General features: G+C 39.9%; 1 protein-coding gene across 5 annotated transcripts in view; it reads right to left on the reverse strand.

Annotated features, from left to right (window-relative positions):
* The window catches only part of LOC132773507 (neural-cadherin-like), a 54,020-nt gene that overhangs the window by 2,132 nt on the left and 33,753 nt on the right, over positions 1-18,135 (reverse strand). Inside the window, exons 21-33 of one of the 5 annotated variants that reach the window (XM_067467348.1) lie at positions 17,662-17,894; positions 15,825-16,102; positions 13,665-13,879; positions 12,826-12,953; positions 11,426-11,553; positions 10,203-10,326; positions 9,912-10,092; positions 8,553-8,719; positions 7,484-7,748; positions 5,547-5,727; positions 5,049-5,302; positions 2,666-2,820; positions 136-292 (exon numbers count right to left, since the gene is read on the reverse strand). In XM_067467348.1, coding sequence (XP_067323449.1) covers positions 136-292; positions 2,666-2,820; positions 5,049-5,302; positions 5,547-5,727; positions 7,484-7,748; positions 8,553-8,719; positions 9,912-10,092; positions 10,203-10,326; positions 11,426-11,553; positions 12,826-12,953; positions 13,665-13,879; positions 15,825-16,102; positions 17,662-17,894 — 2,466 coding nt within the window. Of the gene's footprint in view, positions 1-135; positions 293-2,645; positions 2,821-3,071; positions 3,138-5,048; positions 5,303-5,546; positions 5,728-7,483; positions 7,749-8,552; positions 8,720-9,911; positions 10,093-10,202; positions 10,327-11,425; positions 11,554-12,825; positions 12,954-13,664; positions 13,880-15,824; positions 16,103-17,661; positions 17,895-18,135 lie in introns of those variants that run through there. The other 4 variants (XM_067467349.1, XM_067467351.1, XM_060772753.2 and 1 more) reach the window with 4 other exon arrangements.

An 18,135-nucleotide genomic window follows, 5' to 3' on the forward strand; every position in this document is an offset into this window, starting at 1 on the left:
CAACAAAACTCTGGGCAGATTTCAGAGGACAAGGAAAAGTAAAAACCACACACTGGAAATGCACAAAAGCCAGTGTAAAAACCACATCAACTGATATCACATGCCACACACAAGACAGGAGGGGTAGTTAGGTACCTTGTCTACTCAGTGTTGGTTTAGCCTCAGCTGAAAGCACTGTATTCAGTTTTATCTCCTCCTTTATATGTGGTGACCAATAAAAATTGCGAGTAGTCCAGGCCTGGCTGTTGGATGTGGGGGGCTTCTTGGATAAGGCAACCTTAACCCTCTTAACCTGGAAGAAGCAGGCCATGCAAATTGAGAACCCACTCATCCTGCTTTTGGGAATCGGGGCGGCAGGGGGAGGCAAACTGTTCCACACAAAAAGCAAATATTGGAGTGGACGACCCTTCACCACCTCCCAGAGCCAAGCCTGGAGTACTCAAAGGGATGAGACAAGGGTCCGTTTTTCAAAAAGGAAGATAAATAACATGTGACACAAGTGAAGGATAGCTGGGAGACAGAGAATTCCCAGATGTTTTGGATTACAATTCCCACAAACCCATCATGTCTGCAATGGCTGCTCTATGACAAAACACTTTGCCTTTTCTATATAATGCAGGGTCTCTTTTACATTACACAATTATAGTGCTATGTTTTCACTTTAATTGCCACGGCTGCAGCCTGCACTTATTTGGGTTGCACTTTGGTAAGGCACTAGCTGAGAATTCTTTAAAAAGTGGCCTTGTGGTGCTATAATTGCGTAATGTGAAAGCCTCTTGGTCCAAACTCTCCATATCAACCTCAAACAACCTGAAAGGGAGGAGATGACCATGGGCCCTTCCACGCAGCCATATAACCCAGAATACCAAGGCAGAAAATCCCACAATATCTGCTTTGAACTGGGTTATTTGAGTCCACACTGCCATATATTTCAGTTCAAAGCAGAAAATGTGGGATTTTATTCAGCTGTGGGGTAGGGGCCCAAGGGGGCATAGACTCTGAAGAATGAAAGCCATTCAACTGCTGTATCTCAATGCTGTGGCATCCTGGGAGTTGCGCTACTTAGAAAGAATTCAAAAAACTACAGCTCCTGGGTTTTGGTTTTGGTTTTGCCGTGTCAGGAGTGACTTGAGAAACTGCAGCTCCTGTGATTCCATAGTATTAAGCCATAGCAGTTAAAGTGGTGTCAAACTGCATTAATTCTACAGTACACATTGAACATAAGGCTGTAATGGGGCCAGAGTTTGGAAGACTAGAAGGGAATGTTAATGAGGACATGAGATTTATGGAGTCAAGGAAAACAGGGCTTTATTCTTTCCTGCCCCAAGTCTAGAAACAACAATTATTTCTTCCTCCCGCTATCATGCTCATACAATTTAAATTTAAACCATGAGTCAACCTCACAGTTCCTACTGAGCAAATGATTCATAGCAGTGCCTTATCCTTTGTTCTGTTTACTCAGAAAGACTACACAATAAGGTGCTTGAACGATCACAACTAAGGTCAGTGGTTCTCAACCTGTGGGTCCCCAGATGTTTTGGTCTTGAACTTCCAGAAATCCCAACATCTGGTAAACTGGTTGGGATTTCTGGGTTGTTGTTCATTTGTTCAGTCGCTTCCGACTCTTCGTGACCTCATGGACCAGCCCACGCCAGAGCTCCCTGTCGGCTGTCACCACCCCCAGCTCCTTCAAGGTCAAGCCAGTCACTTCAAGGATACCTTCCATTCATCTTGCCCTTGGTCGGCCCCTCTTCCTTTTTCTGGGATTTCTGGGAGTTGTAGGCTAAAACACCTGAGGACCCACAGGTTGAGAACCACTGACTAAGCAGTGGTTCTCAACCTGTGGGTCCCCAGATGTTTTGGCCTTGAACTTCCAGAAATCCCAACATCTGGTAAACTGGTTGGGATTTCTGGGTTGTTGTTCATTTGTTCAGTCGCTTCCAACTCTTCGTGACCTCATGGACCATGCCATGCCAGAGCTCCCTGTTGACCGTCACCACCCCCAGCTCCTTCAAGGTCAAGCCAGTCACTACAAGGATACCATCCATTCATCTTGCCCTTGCTCGGCCCCTCTTCCTTTTTCTGGGATTTCTGGGAGTTGTAGGCTAAAACCTGAAGACCCACAGGTTGAGAACCATCGGCTAAGCAGTGATTCTCAACCTGGGGTCCCCAGATGTTTTTGGCCTTCCACGCCCAGAAATCCTAACAGCTGCTAAACTGGCTGGGATTTCTGGGAATTGTAGGCCAAAAACATCTGGGGACCCCAGGTTGAGAACCACTGGGCTAAGGTAAATTGCATAACGTAGTTTGAGGGCTGTGAATGTGACATGGGTTATATCATTAAAGACAATTGGGGCTTTAGTCCTAAATATGTTAGCAGGAGAGCAAACAACCAAGAATATACTGCAGTGGTGCATATTTCCTATGAAATACAGCAGGGGTGAATGTTGTAATGTGGCTCTAAGCCTGCATTACAACAACATCCAAAATGACGCAGTTGTCCACCTCTGATTAAAAGGATTGGGTTGTTAATTTCTGCATTTTTTTCACTTTTTTCCCTGGTTAAAAAAGGAATCTTTCACAACTTTTGATGCATAACTGAATCTGGGCTATTATGAATTTAAAATGCTGTACGGATGCCATACCAGGTCATGCAAAACCATACCAGGTCATGCTCCCCTCCTCCTTCCTCATTATAATTGAAGACATTCTCTCTAACATCGTCCCAACTTTCATGTTCCTCAGGAATATGGTAAATTCCTCCTTTTCGAAACCTTGATCTCCCCCATTGACTCCACACGGTATAAGAGACTAATAAACCTGATGAAGGAAAACAAGATAGGAAGACACGTTTGAGAAGACATATTTGTTATAATCTGCAAAGCACATCAACATCTTTTCTCTAATATAAAAGCAACCTGAGTAAAATAAATTAGCATTTAATAATTACGTTTCTAAGGAGAAATGCCATGTTAATTTAAAGGACTGAAAAACAAAGGTACACTCTTCAGGAAGGTAATGAATCATCTATATCTTAAAAGCAAGCTTCATTAAAAGGGTATTTTACTTACCTACAGGAATCCACTAGGACATTTAAATAGAAGGCATTTTGGCCAGTCTCTGGCCTTTCACCAATCCTGAGTAAATAAGATACCCAAAGTAAGTAAAACACTGTTTTAATGAAGATTACAATGGTTTTTATAAATTAATTGAGTCATTACTTTTCTGAGACATGTACACTCTTTGAAGGGAGGTTTTTTGCTTCCTTCCCAAGAATTGGGTTATTGTAGGTTTTTTCGGGCTATATGGCCATGTTCTAGAGGGATTCTCTCCTGACATTTCACCTGCATCTATGGCAAGCATCCTCAGAGGAAGTTAGGTCTGTTGGAACTAGAAAATGGGTTTATATATCTGTGGAATGACCAGGGTGGGGCAAAGAACTCTTGTCTGCTGGAGCTAGGTGTGAATGTTTCAACTGACCACCTACATAGGGACCACCAAACACAGCATTGCCCAAACATGAATCAAGGAACATGAAAGGCACTGCAGACTACTTCAACCAGAGAAGTCAGCCATAAGCAGAGCACCTGATGAACCAACCTGGACACAGCATATTATTTGAGTACACAGAAATGTTGGACCACTCCAACAACCACCATGTCAGACTACACAGAGAAGACATTGAAATCCACAAGCATGTGGACAACTTCAACAGAAAGGAGGAAACCATGAAAATGAACAAAATCTGGCTACCAGTATTAAAAAACTCTAAAATTACAACATCAAAACAACAGAGAGGAAACAATCAAGGTCATCTAATCACCTCTCAACAAAAGATTGCCCCAGGCACTGCCAGGCCACCAAATGCTAATCAAGGTGGTCAGTTGAAACTTCACACCTAGCTCCAGCAGACAAGAGTTCTTTGCCCCACCCTGGTCATTCCACAGATATATAAACCCATTTTCTAGTTCCAACAGACCTAACTTCCTCTGAGGATGCTTGCCATAGATGCAGGTGAAATGTCAGGAGAGAATCCCTCTAGAACATGGCCATATAGCCCGAAAAACCTACAACAACCCATGTTTTAACTGTTTGGTTTTAATTGTAATTGCTTAATTCATGGTCATATATGTGTGTATGGCATCAAACTGTTGCCTGTTGTAAGGCCATCTTGAGTCCCCTTCAGGGTGAGAAGGGTGGGGGTATAAATGTGATAAATAAATGAATAAATAGAACCAGCTCCATGTGCCCCCCTTCAAAAGACTGGTGACCCTCATATATAGATAATTTGCAGTGGCTTGCTCTGTTGACCAGGGCAGACAGTAACAGTGCTTTGCTTGGTTCTATACTCTTATGTTTGGGAGTTACTACTTTAATTATTCAGTGTGCCTCTCCAATACTTTCTTGGAGCACTGTGGGCCATTTAAATGACGATTCATAGAGATGGACAACCAGTGTTAGTTGGAGAGTTGAGGAAAAACTTAAGGAATGCTCAGGGGGAGCGTGTGACCCATGAATTGCCTAATATATTCAAGGCACCACGGACAACTTTCTCTTTTGTCTAATGCAGAGTTTCACAATGAGTATTTCTTGGGACTCTGGGGTTCCATGACAGGTTGCTAGAGGTTCCATGGGAGATCATGACTAGGATAAAATGAAACTTTTTTTTTTGCAATATATATAATAATTTTTATGCAGGAGTTCTCTGAACACTAAAAATTATGTCAAAAGTTCTTCCAGGGGAAAAAGATGGAGAAATTCTTGGTGTGTAAGTCTGCTTCATTAGGAAATAATGAAGAAGTATGTATTGGAGTATACATTTGAGAGGGCAAAGAAAGAACAAATACATCTAGGAAAACTTGTGGTTTTGGATATTCACTCCCAGAATTGCCATAGTGGGCCATATGATTCAGAGAGAGGGTGTCTAAAACAGGAATGTCTTCTGGAACATTTTTACTAGCAGTTTGGGAACCTAGAGACAGTGATGTGGAGCATTTCAAGGGCATAGCATGCAGTAACATAACATGAGCAAAGTCAAATGTTCCTACCTAAAAAAACAAGCAGGCACATGCTGATGGCCAAGATGGAACCAGAGCTGAGTCCTACTGGTCTTCCTGCTTTTACAGGGCTGACTTCACACCACTTTCCTTTATAACCTTCAGGACACTGGCAGACGTATTTGTCCCGAGACTGAGCCACGCAGGTGCCACCATTCCTACAGTTCCAGTGCCCACAGGGTGATGAGGTGCACTGTTTCAGGCCTGTCAGAGTATCGGTCACTTCTACTTTGCCAGCTGGACATCTGAATAAAGAAAGGCACCAGTTGAAAAATGTAAATTGTATATATGTATATGTATGCATGTGTATGTGTGTGTGTGTGTATACATACACACACAGAGAGATACATATATGTATATAGGTAAAGGTAAAGGTTTTCCCCTGACATGAAGTCCAGCCATGTCCAACTCTGGGGTATAGGAAATATTTCCTTTTGAAAAGCTGCATTTTAAACAAAAGGGGAACTAAGTTCACACAAAGGTGCATACCTGCATTCGTACTTTCTCCATAGATCTACGCAGTGGAAAGGGTTATAACAGGGCTGGTTGCTGCAGGAGTTGGAATGGCAGCCAATGGTGATGCCCTCCTGCTCCACAATGAAGCTGTACTCCGTGCTTTCCCCGTTTACAAGAAGGGGCTGCCCATTTAGACGGACATCCCTCATGCAGCCTGCAGGAGACACAAAGCAGATCTAGCTCACCTTCATAATCTTCCATTGACAGATTTTACTCATCATTCAATTTATACCCTAGTTGCCTCTCACAAATGGAGCTTGCCATTAATCTGAACAAATATAATTAACTTCTCCTTCCCTCATTGTTTTTAATTCCATTTTACAGAAACGTGGTCCATTTTTATTTGCAATACTAATCAGACAATAGACCCAAATACCTAGGAGTTACTCTGGACCATGCTCTGACCTACAAGAAGCACTGATTGAATATCTAGCATAAAGTGGGCGCTAGAAACAATATCATACGAAAGCTGACTGGTACAACCTGGGGATCACATCCACACACAGTGAAGACATCTGCCCTTGTGCTTTGCTACTCTGCTGCTGAGTATGCATGCCCAGTGTGGAACACATCTCACCACACTAAAACAGTGGACGTGGCTCTTAATTAGACATGCTGCATTATCACAGGATATCTATGCCCTACTCCACTGGAGAAATTATATTGTTTAGCTAGTATTGCACCACTTGACATCCTTAGTGAAGTAGCAGCCAATAAAGAAACGACCAGGGTAGTCACAACTCCGGCCAATCCTCTGATCAGATATCAGCCAGCACGCCAGTGCCTAAAATCAAGAAATTGTTTTCTAAGATCTACAGAGATACTTGCAGGAACACCTCAGCAAGCGAGAGTCCAAAAATGGCAGGCTAAAATCTGGAATTTCAAACCATGGCTGATACCGAATGAAAGACTCCCCCCTGGGCACACAAAAGACTGGGCAACTTGGAAGGTGCTGATCAGACTGCACTCTGGCACTACGAGATACAGAGCCAACCTTAAGAAATGGGACCACGAAGTGAAGTCCACGACATGCAAGTGTGGAGAAGAGCAAACCACAGACCATCTATTACAATGCTATCTGAGCCCTGCCACATGCACAATGGAGGACGTCCTTATAGCAACACCAGAGGAACTCCAAGTGACCAGCTACTGGTCAAAGGACATTTAGTATAATATCAAGTTTTTAAAAAACTTTGTATTTTCAAATACATTACGACTGTATCCGATTTGTTTCTGATACAATAAGTAAACAGGCCCCAAGCACTCATTTAGGGAATGATGCACATGGTTAAATTAGTTGTTGGCTCTGGAGATCAATTAGACACTAAAAACATTGTATTACTATTTAGCAATGGTATTGGTTCCTTTGTGGATTTTGTTTGCATCATAGATAGTGTTTTATGTTCATTTTCATTCATAGATTTTTTTAAAAACCCATTTGCCAGTTTTATGCCTTCTTTAATTAATAAACCTAGTTCTACTATTTCCTTTGTAATGCCTCACAGACCTGCATGCTAGTCATAGTGTAAAAACTTTAAAGGGGCCTTTTCTTCGCCCATAACTCCAATAAAAATTAGAAATCCAGGTCCAGTGAATCAAGGATCCAATTTTATTTACAGAAAGAAAAGCATTTGTTTCCTATTCTTACAGACTGGACTCTGACCAAAATGGGAGTCTTGAGTCACAAAGGTTCACAATATTAAGATAGTTTGTCAAGTCACTACCACAAAACAAATGTGTTAGAATATCTTCACCAAGCTAAAACAATTGATAGAAGTACTAGCTGGAGTCAAGGCATTAGTTGGTCATGTACAGATCCATTTAAGATAAACCACTTTTTCCTAGGTTTGCTATTTAACTCATTCTCCAATCTATTTTTTTGTTCTGGGTCTTTGGTCACAAGTCCATACCTTGGAAATCACTTTCCGAATGATTCGCCAGGCGGTTTCCAAGCACAATCCTTGCTAGATTTATTTTGAACAGTCCTCCTGATCCAAGAATGGTTGACACCTCATGGTCCCCTCCACCATCGTTAATACGCAGAGAAAATTCATTGTGATATCGCTCCAGGGTTAGTTCAGTCCACTGGCCATTGTCTATGCGCACAGTGCTCAACTGAAGGACGTGATCTTTGCCTCCCAAATTGAAACTGACACCAAAATATCCACCAATAATCTGTAGAAAGACAGAAGACCACAAACTGTATATTTGACATTAGAAAAGACATATACAATTAAGTATCTTACAAAATAAAAATGTTTCATGAATGCAACTCTAATGAATCTTGGAGGGCAATATAAAGAGTTGCCCAACCCCACTCTTGAGTTTCCCAACCATAGGCTAGTCTACATCCAGTGCCAACCACAGGTTTTCAAGTCAATGGGATGGTGAATCTGCTTCAGGGTTTAGTCTTAACTTGAAAAGAGTTCAGGCTAAACCCTCCAATGTGCCTATATCCAAAATGAAACTTGGAGCAGATCCATGCACACCCTGAGATGGAAGCCACAAGCTACTGCTGTCTCATATATTTGCATGACTTTCCCATTTGTTAGCCTGTAGGCTGGCCAAATCTTAGTAAAAGTGGGGAAGAAGGGCTCCAGTTCAGTTCCCATCTAAGGCTTCCTAGGGTCAGCCCTTAAAGAATATTAAAGACTGCATGCATGCCAAATAAATATATCATCCAAAATCATTCTGCTTTTCATCAGAAAGTAAGAAACCCATTTCAGTTCTGGTAAACCCAGCTGTTCTGTTGCTTGGACAACCACTTATTCAGAAAAATAGTGTTGTTTTCACCCACCCACTCAAGCTCTCTTATTGTTCAGGTATAATAGAGGCTTCCTGATTTTTTTCCAAGTTTTGTTTTGATTCAGGAAAATAATGTTTTTCCTTTTCATTTTATTTCGGGTTTCACCTTCTACTGACCCCTTGTATGAATCATCACCATCAGAACAGACAAAAATAACCCTTTTTGTTGTTTACCTCCAATCTGATGAATCCATTTCCAACTGAGGATGCCAAACTGAGAAGGGTACTAGATGACGTTCTGGTTCGTACTGAGAGGCGGACGTGTGTGCTGTAAGCACTGAATACATTTTTCAGATCATAAAGAATCCAACTATCCTTTCCAAAATTCCATTCTAGTAGAGCTGGATGTAAAGAGCACACCAAAGGAATGTTGAATAATCCTTCCTCTATTTCCTATTTCCCTACTATGCATTTACAGTAGAGTCTTGCTTATCCCACCTTCGCTCATCCAAAGTTCTGTATTATCCAATGCAGTTTGCCTCCCACCCAGATCCAGAGCTGTTTCAATACATTGTGATATTTTGGTGCTAAATTCATAAATACAGTAATTACTACATAACGTTACGGTGTATTGAACTGTTTTCTGTTGATTTGTTGTAAAACATAATGTTTTGGTGCTTAATTTGTAAAATCATAATGCAATTTGATATTTAATGGGCTTTTCCTTAATCCCTCCTTATTATCCATCATTTTCATTCATCCAACATTCTGCCGGCCCATTTATGTTGGATAAGCTAGACTTTTACTGTACTTGTGGGCTAGCAGATAGCGACTACTGAATGGCATATGTTCTGTATCAGAAACTAGAGCTGATGTGGTCTATCCAATGCAATTTTTGAATCAGCACCTCAATAACCAAACCAAATCTAAAGTTGACCAAAAATTGATCCGTAACCTTTGTGACACCAATGTTGGTAAAAGGTCCCTGGTCAAAGTGGTCCCTGGTCAAGTAGTCTGTGTTCAAAAAAAGGTTGGGAACCACTGGTTTAGAGGGTTTGGGGCCTCTCTGGGACTTCACATTTCAAAAGATTATAAAAAAAGTAATGTATTAGTAAAATTACTTTATTTGTAAGCAATTAAATAGTATATATGTGCTAAGTAATTAGTACAAGTTATTCTAAAGTAATGTGTTGTGTAACACATTTACTTTATGTTCCAAGCTCCTGAATTCTTACTTTTGAAAAATCTGACTCCTTTGTGTGGTTTCCCACTTCATCATCTAACTCTTTTGCTTTTGAAAACCCAAGTAATAAAAGCAGAAGTATATATTTTGTTTAGCTCCTACTGGTTACTACCAAATAGAGTAGACCCATTCAATCAATATCACCACTGATGCAATGGGTACATTCTAGTAAGATCTAACAGGTTTTTGGCCTTTTTCTGAAAACTTTCACCTGCAGAACCTTGACTGGTGCATCAAGAAATGTGCAAAATGCACCACAGTTGCAAAACAAACCAGTTATTATCCCATGAATGTCCTGCCACATTGTCAAAGCCTTTCTTCTGGATTTCTCCCTTCACTGCCAACTGTACCTTTGTCACATCTTGCTCCCATGTAGCCAGTGAAACAATCACAGTTAAAGGAGCCCCAGTCACCAATGCATTTGCCATGGACACCACAGGAGGGTATTCCACCTTTTTGGCACAGTCCATCTGTCAGAGAACAGCCTGGTGCACTGTTTAAGGACTCTGCGGGTTGCTCCAAATTATATACCTGTAGATAAAGATGAGATATGCAAAAAGAATTAAGGTAAACACAATTGAAGTTACATTTAGCTGAGAAGTGAGGTGGAGAAACAGTGCATGCCCTTTTCATGCTCTCACCTGGCTATCAATGATGACATTCCGAATGCAACCCACAAAACCTTTGAAGTGCTTCTGGGATGTATGGTAGGGCTGGGCCTTCTTGACCCCACCCAGCTGGAGAGGTTGGTGGACATCCAGATTTCTACCAACAGAAAGAAAAGTGGGGAACATAATTTAAAGTGCAGTTGAAGCTAGATCAAGCATGGGCAAACTTCAGCTCTCCAGATGTTTGGGCCTTCAACTCCCACAATTCCCAATAGCCTACTGACTGTTAGGAATTTTGGGAGTTGAAGTCCAAAACACCTGGAGGGCCCAAGTTTGCCCATGCCTGAACTAGACACACAATGCTATCCATATTGTTCTATTTTTACTAGAGCTTATTTGTTTGTTTATTTATTTATTTATTTATTTGAGGAATTTATATCTCGCCTTTCTCAGGGCACAGACCCAAGGCAGTTACTTAAAGAATAAAAACATACAATACAAAGTTAAAACAACCCATTGAAAAATAAATAATTAAAACTGTGTGAACATTGAAACCAAGATAAAAACCCAGAGTTGTCAATCATTTTAATAATTCTTGTAAGAATGTTTATTGCCTAGATCAGGCTCATCCAACCTGCATACCCAGGATAGTTAAGAGTGTGGCTCAATACAAAATCATACGTTTACTTCATACCCAGGGGTTTGTTTGTTTGTTTTACAAGGAGATTCATTTTTTGATTTTTTAAAAAAATATCTGATTGCATGGTTCTCAAATGTGAGCTTTGTAAACAACAGAACAGAATGGAATAATCAAAGTATGTTGCATCCACAAATACCATAACATTAACAGTAATTCTCATTATAATAGCAAACAGTTTGACTAGAAGACCTGCTCAATTATTATAAGACCTGCTCAATGGTTTACATTACTACTTTGGAAGTTGAGTATAGTTTCTACAAACTAGAGATGCCCCAGGGTCAGATAAAATGCTAATTCATACTTAATGTTAATCTAGAATAGCAGATATGAACCCAGGAAGGAAGGGTGTGGTAGACGGAGAGTTGCAAATTAAGCAGCACTGTGTCTGTTCTTGAAGCTTTAAATAGAGTCACTTTTTTTGCATAGTTCAAAAGTATACACATAGAGTATACTTATTTGGAGACACAGCCATTTCAACTGAGCCTCTCATGGATTAATCTGTCCAAAACTTGAGTTGACTAATCTACAAATTAAAGCTTTCATTTATAGGGTTTACCTATCACTTCCTGGAGTTTCAGAAGATACTTTACAGACAGAATGATCCACCTTTGACACATCCTCTTGGGCATCATCATTGTTTGCAAAAGAGACATTGGCACAGTGGTCCAAGATCAGCTGTACTTTCTAAAATGGAAAATATATTTATTTTGACTGAGAATGCAGTCATCATCATCAACATCAACAGCATCCTTATTAATATCCTGCCTTTTCCCCAGGCCTGGGATATAAGGTGCATTATATGTTTAAAAGATTGCATTTAAAATATACAAAACATGAAAACAAATTGAAACTATTAATAATATGAAAACATACACTATAAAAAGATTTTTAAATGGTAAATAATTTTAAAATAATACAGCTCTAACAGCTCTTTTCTTTAAAACCTTCAATTCTAAGGTGTCTGATCTTTTGAAAAGTATTTGTGTGCCAATGGAAAGAGAACAAAGAGGAGGTAATTGTAACTTCCCTAGAAAGGAGATTCCATATAAAGTGTAGAGACAGCCACAAAGATGGCCCTATGAAGGACCTCTCTTAAGTATCTCAAGGTCCAGGCAGCTCGTATGGGAAGATACAGTTTGCCACTTAGAATAATAGAATAATAAAGTTGGAAGAGACCTCATGGGCCATCCAGTGCCAAGATGAAGGAAAATCACATTCAAAGCATTCCCAACAGATGGCCATCAATCCTCTGCTTAAAAGCCTCCAATGAAGGAGCCTCCACCATACTCTGGGGCAGAGAATTCCATTGCTGAACAGCTCTCACAGTTAGGCAGTTCTTCCTAATGTCCAGGTGGAATCTTCTTTCCTGCAATTTGAAGTCATTGTTCTATGTCCTAGTCTCCAAGGCTGCAGAAAACAAGCTTTCTCCCTCCTCCCTGTGACTTCCCCTCACATACTTATACATGTCCATAACGTCTCCTCTCGGCCTTCTCTTCTGCAGGCTAAACATGCCCAGCTCTTTAAGCTGTTCCTCATATGGCTTGTTCTCCAGACCCTTGATCAATTTAGTTGCCCTCCTCTGGACACATCACTGGACCTAGCCATATAGGGCTTTATGAGTCACAAACAACCTTGGAAACAATTAAATAGTGCCCAGAAACAGTTCCAAATTGAATACGTAGAAAGGGAGATCTTCTCTCTGCTCATGTCTTTTTCCAATTTAGGTCTATCCTTCCTCCCAGGAAAAATCCAAGGGCTCATGTAGGATCCAATTACAGATCTCTTGGATATGCTGTCTGGCAAAGTTAGAGAACTGTAATCCAAAAAGGTAACTGTATCAAGCTTATTTAGTTGTTCGGTATGTTTTCAATTTAGAAAAATATAAAGATACAAAGAAAATATAGATGCTAAAACTCAAAACAATGAGAGCAATTTTGTGGTAGATTTTACACTTGCCTTTCCATCACTGATTACGTTTATGTTGTGCCAGCGACGATCAGCCACATTCACTTTTTTCAACATCCGTAGGAACAGTGCCCCTGAGCCATGGTTTATTGTTAGCGATGGAACACCTTCCAAGAGCTCTGTTTACGAGGAGAAACAAGGGGAAAAAACCTAGCTTGCTTGGCTTCCCTTCCTGATATAGCTATTATATTTTTATATCATAAAACTATCAGATGGCAATAACTTCATGTATTTCTAAACATCCAGCAAAATTACTACTGGCAGAGAAATATACACTAGATATGCACACCAAAGTTAAAACTGAACTGCCATAGTTCAGAAACATTTATCTTGACTGATGTGGCCCAGCAGGGTTTTCCCTACATTAGAAAATAGTTGTTAAATTTCATGTTATGGAAAAGTTAAGGGATTTAGACTGCAGCTCCCAGGATGCTCTCAGCTAGCATGCCTACTCACTGTGCTGAGTGGAGGCTTCTAGAAGTTAACGTCCCAAAACTTACTTTGGAAACTTCCCTATGTTTTCCAAAATTGCTAGCCATACCTTACATCACTCTGCATATATGTGTGTGTGAGAGAGATAGAGAAAAACAGAAAGAGAGCACATGCATGTGGATGAACTGGTAGTTGGGTAGTAGGTGGCAATACTGAAAAGCCCTACAAAATACTGTTTATTACTCAGTTGTGGAATACTCTGCATTTGTAGCTGCTGAGTTTTGTGTATCTCCATATCAATCCTGCACCAGTTCTTTAAGATACAGCTATACATTTCTTGAAAGGAACATGATAGGCTTAGAAAACACATGCCAACAAAAGAAGGCTAAGAACTCAACCTAGTGCAATGAAGTCCTCTACTTCTCCTGGCTTCACGCGTGCTACTGGTCCATTGTAAAGCAAAAGGCCATCTGCCACTTCAGTAATGAAATCCAGGGAGATTCGACTCTGGAAGCATGGCTTGATGGGCGGGAACCAAGCATATCCATGTCCTCGGAAGGTATGCTGGATCTGTTGGCATTCTGGCCCATGGAAAGTATTTGGGCACTTGCAGCTGCAGAAATGAATGGAAAGCATTGCTATAATCCAGCTTCCATCTTTTATCAAGACATATATGCTTTTCAAGATTGGAAGTATAGCTATGACTGGGGAGACCAAGATCCAAATCTTCACTTGCCCATGGAGATCATTGGATTACTTTCTTTGTAAAGTTACTATTGCTCAATCTGACCGAGTTTTAAAGGTAAAATTAAGTAAGAGAGAAAAAAACCATAACTGTTTTCTTGAGCTCATGGAGAAATACAATATATATAGATATGTAGTATATAAATGAACCTACTGTCACACATGCATGAGCACATATACATAAATATCATTATCTCTACAAAGATAAGTAATAGATTTTTTTTTTACTATAACGGAAAGTTATCCACATTATCTCATCATCTTGGTGGTTTCCAAAGGCTAGAAGTGACACGCAGTGGGTCCTTGGTATCAGTTGGGGTTTGGTTCCAGAATACCTTGTAGATACCAAAATCAATGGATGCCCAAATCCCACATATACAATGGCATAGTAAAATGGTGTCCCTTATATAAAATGGCAAAATTAAGACTTGCTTTTGGGATTTTTTGGGTGTGTGTGTGATATTTTCAAGATGTGGGTGGTTCAATTCATGATGGATACAGGAGGACAACCGTAAAAAATAAAAACTGAAATTCACTATACTGTAAGGTACTAAAATAATAATGGCTAATATTCAAAAAAGGAGAAAAAACATTCCAAAACGTTTTAGGGGAAATAATGTCATGCTGAGGTTAAAGGGAATGTTTATATTAAGGTTTCTAATCTGACAAGAAACTGTTAGTATAGTTATGACAAAGAATCAGGCTTAGGTGGAAAGCTATTTCTTGTTTGACTTTGTCACATGTGTCAAACTTAAAACAGTGGAGATTTCACTTTAGGAAGGCTAGCACTGCCATCTAGCGTTCTGGGAAAAATATAATTTCAGCTGTATGGTTAACATGGATACTTACGAATACCTTATATTAGCATGTCTTTGAAAACAAAGACTTGGCTCCATGTGGCAAATAGCGTGACCCTTCATAGCAATTTACAGAAAGTTTATTCTAGAGCTTTCTTAGCAAGATTTCCTCAGAGAAGGCTTGTCATTGCCTTCCTTTAAGGCTGATAGGATGCAACTTGCCTAAGGCAAGCCTGTGGATTTCTGTGGCCAAGTGGGATATGAACTCTGGTCATCTGAAGACCCAGTCCAACATTGTCCATAATAGCTGGCTCTCTCCATAATAGCTGGCTGTATGTAAATGCTTCTTAAGTACAGAGCAAAGCACAATCTATCCAACGTTTGGCCCGCAGTGCAATTTTGCAACCCAACCTGTTGAGGTTTATATGGCATAATAGCAAACAATGTCAGCACTGCACCGGTAAGTCCCTGGCTCAGATTATAACTGATGTCACTGTCTAAATAAGCTATCATCTCTCAATGGCAACCTCTCATCTGCAGATCACCAAATTCGTATGTATTTGGTCAAAAACCAAGTATTAAAACAAATGTTCAATCCCTCAAAGAAACATTTCTGATCAGGGATCCAATGAGCATGAAACATTGGCCTATGGTGCTGCTAAGGCTTTGTGGGCTGATGTGGAAGTGTGTTTCAGCTTGTGATGAAAGGATACTTTTTTCTCTCTACTTGCAAAAACAAAAACAAAAGCAATATTGCAATGTGGTACATTCATCTGTCGGGAGTTCTTTTATTGTGTGTTCCTGCATGGCAGGGGTTGGGGTTGGATGGTACTTGTGGTCTCTTCCAACTCTGATTTCACAACCTTCTTCCCTGTTAGCCAGGTATACCAGTTACTAAAATCATAAATGTCCTCTGAATAAATCTTACTAAGAAAACACTATGAAAGGGTCACGGTAAAAAGGCTTATAACTCCACCACCTTTAAGAAGTAAATCAGTTGGGAATTTCTTAAATTACCTGTAACCCAGGTCAGTGTCCGTGCAGGTGCCACCATTAAAACAAGGATTTATCCTGTAGGAGGAACAAGAATGGTGCTTCCTTTCCCGAGCTTCGCAAGTGCATTGTGCATTGCTAAACACTGTAACAGAGGCCAGCAAAACATTTCCAGAGGTAGTTATTGTGGGAAGAGGGCTGAATTCATTTTTGCTGATACACCCAGTGCTATGAGAGCAGTTTGCAGTCACACACGCATCAATGCCAATCTGAGTGATGTTGATGTTCAAGACAGTTTCCAGCTGTGGATAAGATCAAGTTTTAGTATCTGCTTTTTTTCAAGGAACCAAAAATATCTAGATTAGCTTGAACATCAGAAATGCTTCCTTGGAGTGTGGCAGAATCTCCTTCTCTGTAGGTTTTAAAGTAGAGGTTGAATGGCCATCTATCAGGGGTGCTTTATTGCATTTTCCTGCATGGCATGAAGATGGACTGGATGGTCCTTGTGGTTTCTTCCAATTGTATGATCCTATGAAACAACACCTGATGGTGACTCCAATGTTATTGGGGTGATGGATCCACACTGAGTTTAAGTCTGAATTTTAAAGTCATTACCCAAAACACTCAACTTGTTGTTGAGGATAGGGTTTAGTACTTTGGATAACTCCTTTAAAGTCTGGGCTGGAGCTGATTCACAGCTTCACTTACATGGGAATCATCAACCCTCATTCAATTGAAAACTACCAAAACTTTCATAAATTATACTAAAGGCATTGTGGGGTTTTATTTTTTACAAAAAAATGCCATAATATATGGAAGTAGCTTTTAAACAATGCTGTTGTCATTAAGAATATTACCATTTCTGAACAAATGTATATTGAATTGCTATAAGGCTGGATCCAGTGCTATCTGCCTGTCAGTAAATGCAAACAGCTAGTGATTTCTCCTCACTCTATGAACATCCCAAACAGTCCAGCTCTGGTTTTGAGGACTGGGAAACACTTTGGGGCAACAGATTTGAAAAATGGATGAGGCTTGCAAAAGAGACAAAATGAAGAGGGAGTTTCATCACATGAATGAAGGTCTGTTCGCATAATGATAGATGTAGCCATGGGATACGTAGGTACTCTTGTGCCCAAATTAAAATATAACAAAACTTCCATTGTGTGTGGATGTTCTTTCAAATCATGAATTTCATACATTTTCTTGACCAAGGAATACTCAGAAGTGTTTTTGCCAGTTCCTTACTCTGAAATATAGCTGATGGAATCTGGTATTAGTTGGCAACCTCCCACCCAATTACAAGCCAGCTTCAAATGTTAGATGTTATTGGGTGGCTTTGGAGTATATATGTTCTTTATCAGTCACAATTCATTCTTCCACATCAGTTTCATAGGGATGGCAGGGGAAACTAACTTAGCCTAGATCCAAATCCAAGTTTATTTAAAACAGTGAAAATGTGGAGAAGGAGAGCAGTATCTGTTCACCAGCAACTCTGGAACAAGAGCCATTTGGCACCTTCCAGTACACTCATACAACCAAAGTCCTGGTAATAATAGATTTGCTCACTGGATTGAATATCACCTTTCCCCAACAACTAAACTGAATCACTAGTACAGTGAGAACTACAATCTCATTTAAGCATTTCCTTAGGGAAATGTTATCTCAGTCTTGTTTAATTATGTAGTAACTGCTGTTCATGCAAAACCAGACCATCTGGAAAAACGTTGTGGATAAAAGTTCTCTATTAGACATAAAAGAATTGAAGGAATAAATATTCTATCACATGTATTCATTAGAAAAACAATATGTTATCCAGAACAGAAATTCCAAATGAAAAAAATAAGGGGAAAATACATACCCGTGCCTTTGAGACAGCAATATTGCCATTCAGCTTTTCTGCTTTGTAGTAGGGTGAGCCATGAATTGCAAACCAAATATCTACTCCTTGCGTTTCACCTGGACTATTCAAGACACTGAAGATGTGGACATTTTCGAGCTGGGCTGATATGATTTCTGAGAAAAGCATCTTCATTTGATTGTACTTACTTTCACTCTCAGATGACTGATATATAAAATCTTCTGCAGTGATATCTGTTTTCAAAGAGACAGTCATGTTAGTCTGTTGCTTTTGGAAAATGGCTATTCATAACCCTTTTGGGGAAACCAGGAATCTCTACAGGCTTTTGGAAACATGATCCTTTTGGAGATAAATTGGCATTCACACTATTTGGAATAATCATAACCTTTGGAAAGTATAATCTTCCCGAGAAGAGTTAAAAATTCACTATTTATTTATTTATTTATTTCGAGGTTTTATATACCGACCCTCTCA

The sequence above is a fragment of the Anolis sagrei genome, chromosome 4 (assembly GCF_037176765.1).
Source record: "Anolis sagrei isolate rAnoSag1 chromosome 4, rAnoSag1.mat, whole genome shotgun sequence".
Classification (NCBI taxonomy): Eukaryota; Metazoa; Chordata; class Lepidosauria; order Squamata; family Dactyloidae; genus Anolis; species Anolis sagrei.